The sequence below is a fragment of the Chanos chanos genome, chromosome 5 (genome assembly GCF_902362185.1).
Source record: "Chanos chanos chromosome 5, fChaCha1.1, whole genome shotgun sequence".
In the NCBI taxonomy this organism is placed as follows: Eukaryota; Metazoa; Chordata; class Actinopteri; order Gonorynchiformes; family Chanidae; genus Chanos; species Chanos chanos.
In genome coordinates this window covers 36,210,815-36,223,314 of record NC_044499.1, presented here as the reverse complement: position 1 = coordinate 36,223,314, position 12,500 = coordinate 36,210,815, and the positions used below count along the sequence as shown (strand labels likewise).

Here is a 12,500-nt window from a genome sequence, read left to right as displayed (position 1 = left end):
TGGAAAATGGAAATGTTTAATGCTTAACTTGTTCTCTCTCTCTCTCTCTCTCTCTCTCTCTCTCTCACTGTGTCTGTCTGTCTCTCTCTTTCTCTCCCTCTTTCTCTGTAGACGTGAATGAGTGTGGTCTTAAGCCTCGGCCCTGTAAACACAGATGTATGAACACTATCGGAAGTTATAAGTGCTACTGTCTGAATGGCTACATGCAGATGCCTGATGGAACCTGCAGAAGTGAGCGCTTTATTCTGTTCCCATGAAGGCTGAATTTTTCCAGCGATTTTTATTTACCATTACAAGCTATATGAAAACATTCCTTGCAAGTCACGCTGGATGAGAGTGTTTCCTAAACGAACGAAATTTTAACTGTAATTTTAAATACTCCTGATCAGAATCTGATACAGAATCCTGTGATAAAAATAATCTGTGCGTACATCTTTCTATGTGTCTTTCTTTGATATATGTCTGTGTATGTATGTGTGTTTGTGTGTCTTTGCAGATGCCCGCACCTGTGCGATGGCAAACTGTCAGTACGGTTGTGAGGTCATGAAGGGTGAGGTGAGGTGTCAGTGTCCGTCTCCAGGGTTACGGCTGGGGCCAGACCGCAGGACCTGTGTGGGTGTGTACCCTCTTGTCGCCTCCATAAGACTTGCATAAATATTAGTACTTACTGCTAATGAGTGGTCAATGGTACTATCTCAGAGTCTTTGAGTGTGAAAGGTGTTGTGGTGTGATAGGCCGGCTATTCTCTCCGGTTAGTCTCTCAGCCTGGTTTGTTTCCCAGTTTGTTAATGTGAGGATAATAAAGGAGAAACAGCTCAGCTATTCCTTTTATAAGAAAAGGGCCAAAGATCTTTCAAATGTTAGACTTGCAACGCAGCATTGTGAAATATTTAGGTGACGTAAAGTGCATGAAGAGTTGGCAGGGCAGAGTAAAGACTGGAGAATACTTAATGAATGAAGGAGGGAAGAAAACAGATCATATTCTTTTCAAGTTAGTTATTTAAAACCAAATTAATGAATGAGTGACTGAATGATTAAATAATAAAGGACAGGTCATATAACACATCTAAATGTTAACATTTAACAAATATCAGAGACATCTGAAAGTAAACGCATAGTTCTTTAGAAGCCCAAGCGTAAAGCAGCAGGAACAACATTTGGATAGAAAACGTATAAATATATAAATAATCATATAAATAAATATGAATAAAAAAAAGAAAGAAAATTGGATTTTAGAGGCAGGGTGGGAAACAGGCTCTGAAAATGAAATAGAGAAAATGAAAAAGAGAGACTGAGGCAATAATCTGCTTCTATACATGTTTTAGACTGCATGTGTAATGAGATCATGGCCCCTCGGATTCTCAGTCTCACACTTTGCTTTCAGAAATAAGAGATGGATAAAGAGATTAAGCACACACACACACACACACACACACACACACACACACACACACACACACACACACGCAGCTGCATACACTTTCAATTAGTTTAACACTGTATGAAAAGGTTCTAGATCATTCACGGAGGTAACACATATTTGTGCTTGTGTGTTTGTATGCAAGAGGGAGCAAATCTGTGTGTTTGTGTGTGTGTGTGTGTGTGTGTGTGTGTGCGCGCGCGCGTGTGAGTGTTTGTAAGCTGTGGCAGAAATGAAACAAAACAAAACCTGTCATGTATTTTTTCCCCAGATATCGATGAGTGTATGTCAGGAAAGGCCAAATGTCCGAGATTCAGGAAATGTGTTAACACCTTTGGGAGTTATATCTGCAAATGTCATGTGGGCTTTGACCTGCATTATGTCAATGGGAAATACCAATGCGTTGGTAAGTGTGAACGTGTGTGTATGTGTGTGTGTGTGTGCTTGTGTGTGTGTGTGTGTGTGTGTGTGTGTGTACATGCATGCGTGCATGCTAATTCAAAGTGTAGTGGATGCTGATTATAATGTAAAACAGAATGAGAGAATGGTAAGAGACAGTACACCGTGAACACATCATGATATGTGAAATCTAAGAACCTCACTCTCTGTGCCTCTCTCTCTGTCTCTCTCACTCTGTGTGTGTGTGTGTGTGTGTGTATTTCAGACCAAAAGGACCGCTCCATCTGCTATGAAAAACCTGGCTCCAGAAAGTGTAAATGTAAAGTGAGCGCTAACGGGAGGGGTTATGATTGCAAACGTAAGAATTTTGTGACTGTCTGTTCATTACGGTTTATGTATGTGTCGGTGAAATTTGATTTTCTTCACTCAACTCACTTCCCTCATACAGCACTCTCACACAACGCTGGCAAGGTTCATCATAATAAACTTTTCCATCTCTTTACCCATTATAAGAAAAAACCTGTTTAAAACTTAATGACCTCTGAGGACATTCAGACCACAGTCTGTTCATTTAGACAGCCATTCTACTGTGTTACTAATGATGCACCAAAATCATGTACCAAAGTGATGCACCCTCATGTCTTACATCTAAGATTATATCAATGGGTTTACATTTCTGCCAAGGTCTGGGACCATTATCCATCTGGATCAGAACCTAGCTGCTTGTCTAAGGCATATTTTTTGCAGTGCTACTTTGTAAGCAAATTGCTAAGGGATTTTCAGAGAGGGAATGCTCAAAACATTGCACCACTGTATTTTTGTTGACATAAACCTTTAATTTGTGCATCATATTTTTAGCCATAATCAAGGTGACTGTTGAACCTCCTAGACCGGAGAAAACCACCGTCAGGCCGACTACCAGTGTTAACATCCCTACAACATATAGATCAACAACAATTACAAGTACAACAGCAAGATCTCCCACCACAGCCAGACCCACGACCACAACACCCACTCCTACAACCACCACCATCCCAACAACCAATCCTACGACAACCATCACTACAACAGCCATTCCTACCACAACTACCACACCAACAACCACTAAAATGACAACCACCATCCCAACAACAACCACCGCTGTCATGACAGCAATTCCAACGACAACATCAACCACCACTATCACCACAACAGAGTTGCCAACGACAAGTACACAAAGGACCACAACTACAACTGTTGCTACAACAACCCCTGAGTTGATTCTCACAACAACCACCGCGGCTACAAGAGCCATTCCAGCCACTACCACTGTAGCAACAACGAGTCTGCCCACGACCTCCATAACGCCGACAGGCAGCACTACTCTAGACAACCGCATCCAGAAGGAGATCACCGCAAGACCCAGGGGAGATGTTCACAGTAAGAACATGGTTCTTGTGCTGTTTTTAGACCCAAACATGAAGTATGTTGATCTTTTATTATGTTTAAGTCTACCCAGCAGATACACTGGTCTCACCCTCTTTCAGCTGTGCACATTATAACTTGAGTCCTCTCAGGTCTGCAGTATTACAGAAGGATGCATAAATCTTTTTTCTAACTGTCATGTTTCATTAATAGTACACTCATGGTTTTTACTTGATTTTTGACAGACTGGTTCATGTTTTTGTAGGAAACAATGCGAAATATGACTTTTAAGGATGTATTTACTGTAAGAGTGAACTTTTTCAGTAAGGGTTCAGAATCAATCAGTTTCACAAAGACAGTTACACTTTATGATGGCCAGTTTAGACCATCAGAGAAAGGAGAATGAGAGGGAGAGAGAGACAAGAAAAGCAAGAAAAGAGATGAAGTAAGATAGACTTAGAGAGAGAGAAAGAGAGAGCGAGAGAGAGAGAGAGAGAGAGGGAGAGAGAAAGGGAGAAAGAGAGATTACCCTTATTTGGAGATTGTTTCTACATTGACTCACATGGTAAGCATGGCCTCAGTTACCCTAAGTGCAGTAAATCTAAGCAAAGCTGGCAATGACTGGACCTGGTATCCATCAAATCCAGGATTGTCAGTGGTTCAGTTTGGCATGAATGTGTATGTTGTTTGAGCTAAGAGCTCTCCAGTAAAATGGCCTGCCATGCAGTGCAAACTCTGGGAATCCCCTTCCTTGCTCTTTCTCTCTTGTGGTTCAGTCACAGAATTGAAAATGTACACGTCAGCCTGTTATCAAAGCGCACAAGCCTTTATGTCACCGTCTCCTTTTCGTTTTCAGTTCCTCGCAATCCTGGACAGAACAATCTGTTTGATTTGGATTTTGATATAGAGCTGGGAAACACTGCAGATTATGCGCGGGATGAGCCAGGTATCCTCCCAAATGCAGCTCCCTCATCTCTCCATTCACTGCTTAACATGCTCCTTTTAGTCCAAACTAACTGACTGAGTGTGTGTGTGTGTGCGTGTGTGTGTGTGTGTGTGTGTGTGTGCACTCAGATGCAGGTTCCTTGAGATGCTCATTTGATCGGGGTGTGTGTTCCTGGCTGACTGACCAAGAGGGAGATGTACGCTGGGAAACTAAAGAGGATCCAGCAGGTAATTTACTCTAGCATAATATAGCATTATGTAATGACATAATCTGATCAAGTGCACACTCACGCAGCCTTTATACAGCATGCAAAAGTGAAATATTCCAGATTATACACGATTAGTACAGAAGTTTAAAATGAGTCTTTAAAAACACTCAGAACAGCCTTACAGAGAATGTTAGCACATTTAGCACTTGTAACAGTGGTCTTGGCTCATAAGGATTTGGTTCTCTGGGGTCACATTATCCTTGTGTAAACAGGATTTGACCACACACACAAGAGAAGAAACGGAAAAGAAACCAGGACGCCAAACTGCATCCTTAAAACTTTAAAACTTCACAAGAGATCCACCAAAAATGCTCTTCAGACTATTCATCATACTCAATAAATGCCCCTGTATAATGATAATAATAAAAAATACCTTTTCAGTGAAAGAAAATAGATAAACAGTGCTTAATTTTTTTCCAGTCTGAGTTTTATTCTGCCTTTTGTGCCCCTCTCCTCCAAACCTCTTTTGAACTTTCTTCTATTAAAACAAATCCAAAAGTTCTGACTGAACTCACATTAAATATTTTATTTCAGCACACAGAAACTCCACCACACAGTTCTGAGCTCTCACCCATCTGACACCACATACACACACATACACACACACACACACACACACACACATACACACACAACCAAACAGGGAAGAATTTGCTCCGGTGCTTTTTTGGGGGAGTGGGAGCAGTGGCAGCGTGCAGACACTATCTGGTGCAGGGCTTAATGAGAGTAGGCAGGTTAACTGCAAATTAAACAAATGTTTCCCCTCAGGTTCTGGCATCGACTGCCACATCTGTATATAAAGGACCATCCGTAGAGGAGCCTAAGGAACAGCCGTAGAGAGTTAAAACCCCTATACAAATTTAATCCAAACCTCTCTGTCAGAACTCACTTTATTCATGTATGTATGTATGTGTGTATGTATTTATGTATGTATTAATGTATTTTTAAATGAATGGGTTGGTTTTGTACTAGTTAATTGATTATTTAGAATAAAATCAATATGTAATGATCAAAGTAATGCACCTGCTAAATCTCAAATAGAATACCAAATAGAATCCACTATGTTGTTTAAATCTTTTTTTTTTTTTTTTCAATATTTGATGTCACAAATATTAAAAGTGTCCAGCTGAAGTCTTATGTGAAGGAGGGGCTTAGGCACAACACCCTTATTATATATGGAGATTTTACAATCTAGCATGGCATAAAAAATAAAGGTAGTCTATAACATGGAGTTAGATGAACAGAAATATGAGTTTTAATGGGAAAATGTCTTTTCTGCATTTAGCTTGAGAGTTTTACAGTCCAATTCTTTCAGTCTTGGATCAGAATTTTTTCACTAAGCAAACTGGCTGTCACTCATTCTCAGGTGGGCGGTACCTTACAATACCTGAGGCGGTGATTGGGCGGAGTGTCCGGGGTGCGAGACTAACGTTGCCCCTAACATCACTCAACAGTCCACCGTGGCAGGTTGGGAATCTGTGCCTGTCATTCCGGCACCACCTCCACGGCCATCACGTTGGCTCCCTACAGCTGTTTGTCAGGAAAGGGCGTGGCCAAAGCCCTGCCATCTGGACTAGGACTGGCGGACACGGCTGGAGACACACCCAAATCACATTGTGGGGGCGGGGACTCAACAGTGTGAGTACAGATATTGGCAATGAATGTTTGAGTTGTGAGAATTGTTTTGAGTTGACCATAGTTGGAACATACTGTAGTATTAGAGAGATACTCAACTTGCTATTTGTGACCTGAGAGATTGCTTTTATGATGTCACCAGAAACAGCTATAAATGTTAGTTGATAACTGAAGAATGCTAAGAATCTTTTGACTGACTGACTGACTGACTGACTGACTGATTGATTGATTGGCAGGTTGATGGGTCAGTGGTTTCGTAGGTTGAGTGATCTGTGATATTTGCACTCCCTCAGGTGGTTCTGAAAGGTGAGAGAAGGAGGGGGAGAAAAGGAGAGATCGCCATCGACGACTTCAGCGTACGCCAAGGACCCTGCCATGATCTCCATAACCCAAGGAAGGAGTAACACATACACACACACACAAACACACACACACACACATACTCACATACGTGCACGCACAGACTCACAGGCAAACTTTCCGTCCATAATCTGTTTGTATTATTGTGGAGTTTAATTGTTCAAGTCTAGACAGTCTGCTGTAATTACATACTTGTGGCCAGTAGTTCTGAACACAACAGAGTAACAAATAGAGAAAGTCATCACGACTGCCTAGACATAATTCATTCATAACCTGCTGTCCAGTTAACAGTTTCCTTAACTTGTTTGCTTCATTACAAGTATGTATGGGTCAAATTTGCCAACAGTATTCTTAATGTTTATTCAGTTTGTAGCGAAAACAGCACAATGCCACCAGAGTGGTTGATTACGTAATTATTAAAAACCATGGCAAAACATGGTAGTATATGTTCATAGTTTCTGTAGGTGCTCACATAACTGAGTTGTGTGTGTATGTGTGAGGAAGACAAAATTGCTGTGCTGTTTTGTAGATCAGAAAATTGACTTGAAGCTACACAGAGAGAACTGGAAAAAGGGTAAAATGATGCATTTCCATACATTAACTCTGCTTTCCAATATTATCAGACTTGCCTTATCGTGGCTGACACTCATTCTTGGTGTGTTTTATCTCCTGCACGCACACCTTTTTGCATTAACACTTTGTAATCATTTGCATCGTCATACACAATATGTAGGCGAATCCCATCACTCAGTGTTCAGCATGTCCGTTTGAAACACTCCCCAAGATGAGTGAGCGGTTCCCTAACGTAACTTCTGTCATTAAGAAAAAAATTTCAGTTGATTCTCATGGAAATCATTCAAATCAGACCACTTCAAGTTATGTAATGAAATCTGCCACCCCACCCCACAGCACAGTCATGCTTCTGATGTTTGAAAATTTCAAAACCAATTTATTTATGGCTCTTTGAAACTGAAATGTTTTGATATGGTTTTAAATATGCTTTGAATTTTGATATTGTAGCTATTCAAAATAGATTTTTTTTTTTTTAAGTTTTAACTGGTGGCTGCATCAGCCATTGTAATCCACCATGTGATCTGTATGCGCTTAATATTAAATAAAAACATTTGGCAATTCACTCAAAGTGTTTTCAGAAAAAGCTTGAAATTTTTAGAGTGTGAGAGGAATTTTTGTTGAAAGAGGAGACCTTTTTCTGAACGCTGAATCTCTTGAATCACTCTGTATCGTTGAGCAGAAATTCCTTCAGCTTTGTTTGAACCATTGCATTTCTGAAAGAATCGTACTTCACTGTTGCAGCTACCTTTGAACTTTCTCTCATGGGGCCTGACATCCCTGCATGGAATCTTCTGGAATCCAATATTCATTCATCACCCCAATGGGAGAGCGCTCATAAAGCCCCCTGTTTCACAGCTTGAAAGCGTTCAGATTGATTTGGAGATGTATGACGTGTGTCATTAGAGAACGTGGAAGGCTAAGCACACATAAGAGCAGCTTCGTTCCGTTCTTTGGCTGCTGTCTGGAGATTGAGGATTACTTTTAGGTGGAGCTAATTCAGGAGCAGGGCTTTACTGTGCTCTCCACGTCTTTATATGTGTCTTTATGAGAAATGTCAAAATCCTGCTTTTGTGGAATATCCCCAAAGTTCCAGCGACTGGGTTTTGATCACTGGATCCCTCTTTTCTCTTTGTAACACGCTTTTGTTTGAACCCACAGCGAGTTTTAAATTGGACTTAGTGAATAGCGTTTTCACCCGAGTGTGTTACATTTCCCGAAAACGTGATATTGCTGACGGCGTAAAAAAGATTCAGAATTTCCCACCTTCGCTTTCACTAAAAATGTTGTTGTTATGCACTTAAGATGACAATTATGCGCATGTGTAATTGGTCTTTAAAAAAATCCCACAAGTATTATCTCAGTGTGACAAAATTTAAAAAGATGAAGTTCGGCTGAAAAGTGAGAAATACATGTAGAGGGTCCTGACCAAAAATTATTCCATGGTAACAAAATGGAAATCAATGGAACAAAATATCCTAAGGGCGAACAGCAATCTTAACATAGTTAAATGGTTTTCACTCTAAGCGTGCTTGGTTACACCACGTCTCAGTACCACTGATCGTTAATTATTGAAAGTGCTGCTAGCACCGTTCATGGAACAAACAAACAGTCTGCCCGCCATCACTCCCTGTGGACCATTAAGAGAAGAAAAAATGTTAGCATTTAGAATCTGTTAAGCTATTATAGATAAACAATCCTGAGCAAACTGTTTACAGCACATCTGACAGTTTGTGTTAAAGACAGTTTCTAACAGGCGGGTGAGAAGCTGCCATTGATAGCTTATGACAGGGAAAGTTTTTGCCGCTTAGAGTTCTTAGGGTAATGACTTGGAGGTAATGACTCTCTCTTCTCTTTTCGTAGCCAACTCACAACATTAAACCAGGGTCTAGCACGTTCTGGCTCTCTCTCTCTCTGTCTCTCTCTGTATTTGTCTCTGTCTGTCTTCTATCTGTCTATCACACACACACAAACACATGCTCAGGGCAGGCGCTGACCTGAGGTCAGGTCAGATCAGGTCTCAGTCCAGAGATCAGACTAAAGAAGACTGTAGGGGAACACTGCTAACACAGCCAGAATGTTAGGAAAGAATCAACAATTCTTTAAATGAGAATTATTTATACAAACTACTCAAATATTCAGTTCAGAAACCCCTGTTAGAGAAAGAGCTCAACAAAGATCTGTAAAGATGCAGTAGACAGTATAATCCAGTTAGGATTTAGTGAAAACAAAGCTGTGCTGCAGAGGGGAGCACAGCCCTTGAAATGAGTGAGGGTTATATTCACGACATCCACACTAATCCAGAAATAACAGCAAAATCTGCTAAAAACAGAGAACTAAACATACAGAATCAGAGAACAATAGATGAAAGATGATTTATTGGGCATGGTGGAACTTCTCTACCCCTGTGTGTGTGTGTGTGTGTGTGTGTGTGTGTGTGTGTGTACATGTGTGTAAAGTTTCGTGCCTGGCTTGTGGTTTTGTTTGAACTTGATGCATGTTAACGCGTGCCTCTACACGTGTTTTAAACACAGGAGACATTAAATATGTGGTTTACACTGAAGGTATCAATCTGGAGTTCCAGATGCAAGCACCTCCTCTCTTCCTCTCTCTCTCTCTCTCTCTCTCTCTCTCTCTCTCTCTCTTTCTTCCTCTCTCTCTCTCTCTTTCTTCCTCTCTCTCTCTCTCTCTCTCTCTCTCTCTTTCTTTTCCCTGAAGGACAAAAGCAGGTGTGCTCCACAAATCATTTGACAAGTAGACTCCTCCTACTCACCTTACGCTGTAGACTGTTGTGTGTGTGTTTGTGTGTTTATGAGTGAGTGGAGACAGTAGTAAAGTTATTGGCATGCTGTACAAGAGGTTGGTGGACAGCAGTGTTTAAGAATGAGGAACACATTAAAGACATAGACTATGAGATTTCCGTTGGCTCACTGACCACCTCAGCTCTTGAAAAATGTAACTTACTAGAAGTGAGTTAATAACAGCTATTGTTATCAAGACTTCAGGACATTTTTGGTCATCTCCTTTAATTCTAAAATAAGCTGAAGTAGTGGAAGTGGAAGTGGAAGTGAAGGAATGTTGTTTCCTGTGGGGAGTGGATTCAGAGATGTTGAAGGACAAGGACAGGGCTGTAAACAGTCTGTAAACAAAGACTGCAAAGTGTTAGTATGTATATGCGTATATATGTGTGTACGTGTGTGTACATGTGTGTACATGTGCGTACGTGCATGCACATGTGTGTGTGAGCAACTGCGGGTGTTCTCTCTGCTGAATTTAAAGAAGACCCTGTCTGAACCTGATAATGACTTCGACAGGCTGACATCTGATGGGTCAAGAGCTCATAACCTCAATCTCTTCACCTCCTTTGAATACAAGTTCCACCTCTCTCTCTCTCTCTCTCTCTCCCTCTCTCTCTCTTGCCCCCCCTCGCTCTCACCTCTCTCTCTCTCTCCCCCTCTCTCTCTACCCCCCCCCCGATCTCACCTCTCTCTCTCTCTCGCCTTTCTCTTCTCTCTCTCTCTCTCTCTCTCTCTCTCCCGCTCTCTCTCTCTCTCACCCCCCCCCCCACTCTCACCTCTCTCTCTCCTGTCTCTTCTCTGTCTCTCTCTTTCTCTCTCGGTTTCCCTCTCCCCCCGCTCTCACCTCTCTCACTCTCTCCCCTCTCTCTCTCTCTCTCTCTCTCTCTCTCTGTGTCTGTCTCTCTCTCTCTCTCTCTCTCTCTCTCCCTCTCTGCTCCCCCCTCAATCTGTCATCTCTCTCTCTCACTCTCTCCACTGTCTTCTCTGTCTCTCTTACCCACTCCATTCTCTCTCTCCCTCTCTCCCTCACTTTGTCTCTCTCTCTCTCTCTCTCTCTCTCTCTCTCTCTCTCTCTGTCACTCTAAGTAAACATGTCAATAATTCAGACTTGAGGTGAGTTTAAGCTATTCAGTGGAATCCACAGGGTTCTTCGTACAGCATGGTACCAAAACAGCATTGAAAATTAGATTAAAAAACAAGGAGAAGGAAGAGGAAATTTTCCATTTAAAAATGTGACTGAACTTAGAAATGCTAACTTACCAGTGACTATATGAAAAGATTAATGAACAGACAAACAAATAAATAAATAAGGGAAACAATCAAAAGACATTTTAACAGTATGTTGGGGAAAATGCAAGTTAATGCATTTAGTCGTCAGGTCATAATCATGGAGAATCCATCATCATATATCATTACCTTGTTTGCCTGAAATATCTTCAAGGAACTTCTAGATCTTTCAGAGGAGCTTTTGAACTTTTCCATGTTAAACCATGTAATTAAGCTAATTGGGCCTTTAAATATTTTCTTCCAAAGAAAAATCTCCGTATAAAGTATATGATTAACCCTCTTTTCTTGGAATGCACGCACGCACATGCACACGCACACGCACACACGTGTGCGCGCGCACGCACACACACACACACACACACACACCTCAGAAAAGCTTTTGATTACAGAACACAGACCAACATGGATCCAGTCTCTCTCATTGCTCTCTCTCTCTCTCTCTTACACACTCCTTCCTCTGTCAGGAGCTTCTCAGACTCTGACATTATTTATTATCGTCTTCATTTAGACTGCAATGCACAGGAAATGAATAGACTTGAGCAGATGGCAAAAGCAGGGGATAAATGAACCCAGTCATCCTTCTCTGAACACATTCTCTCTCTGAATGCATCACTGTCTTACAGCGACACCTGCTGGTGAAGCAGTTGCACTGACAGTCGACTGCAGAGCCGTGTTATGCAAAATGGAGGTCAAGCTCCTTGATCTTAGGCTAAAGCTTCAGAAGTGTTTCTGACTGAAAAAGGAAATAACTGATAGAGAAAAAAAAAAAAAACGCTGTAGACCAACAGGTTGCTCTTGTGCTCCCTTTTTTTTTTTTTTTTTTTTTTTTTTTAATTTTTTTGGAAACAGCAGAGCTTTGGCATGCCAGGGGGTTTTCTGCTGTCGGCTATTTTGACAAAAGGAAGCATCTGGATGAAGAAGGAGACCGCAGAGTGTGAGTTTTGGCCCGAGCCGGTTACTGGAGAGAATCTCAAACATATACAGTGCCTTTGGGAACGACAGGGAAATATTCAAATCTTACACACACAGCCTTTGGGAATGTCAGGGAAATATTCAAATGTTTTACACACACAGCTGTGAGTGGCTGAAACAAGTACAAAAGCCACATCCTGTGTGCTTTATACATTGCCTCTAGACTTCCTTTTACTCACCGCTGTGGATCTCTATTTGGCCTCCAGTTTCACTCCATGGCATTGAGGTAGTCTGCTCTGTAACACCCTGTTAATGTTAAGTAAATTAACTGCGTTAATGATGCCAGATAATGTTAATGATAGTTTTTAGGTGAAGCTGAGAAGGGATTATCTCAGGACTCCTCACTGTTTTACGCTGTGTAATCTATTTCCCATCACAGATCAACACACATCAGATTACGGGATTAATGGGATTATGATTTTATTTTTTTTAAAGTCTACA

General features: G+C 41.3%; 1 protein-coding gene across 1 annotated transcript in view; it reads left to right on the top strand.

Moving 5' to 3' along the window:
* The window catches only part of LOC115812461 (nephronectin), an 8,918-nt gene extending 2,442 nt beyond the window's left edge, over window positions 1–6,476 (top strand). The window contains exons 3-11 of the mRNA XM_030774941.1: window positions 112–231; window positions 497–616; window positions 1,692–1,826; window positions 2,085–2,177; window positions 2,678–3,238; window positions 4,080–4,169; window positions 4,298–4,396; window positions 5,804–6,075; window positions 6,366–6,476. Coding sequence (XP_030630801.1) covers window positions 112–231; window positions 497–616; window positions 1,692–1,826; window positions 2,085–2,177; window positions 2,678–3,238; window positions 4,080–4,169; window positions 4,298–4,396; window positions 5,804–6,075; window positions 6,366–6,476 — 1,601 coding nt within the window. The remainder of the gene's footprint in view (window positions 1–111; window positions 232–496; window positions 617–1,691; window positions 1,827–2,084; window positions 2,178–2,677; window positions 3,239–4,079; window positions 4,170–4,297; window positions 4,397–5,803; window positions 6,076–6,365) is intronic.
* Window positions 6,477–12,500: the final 6,024 nt, after the last annotated feature.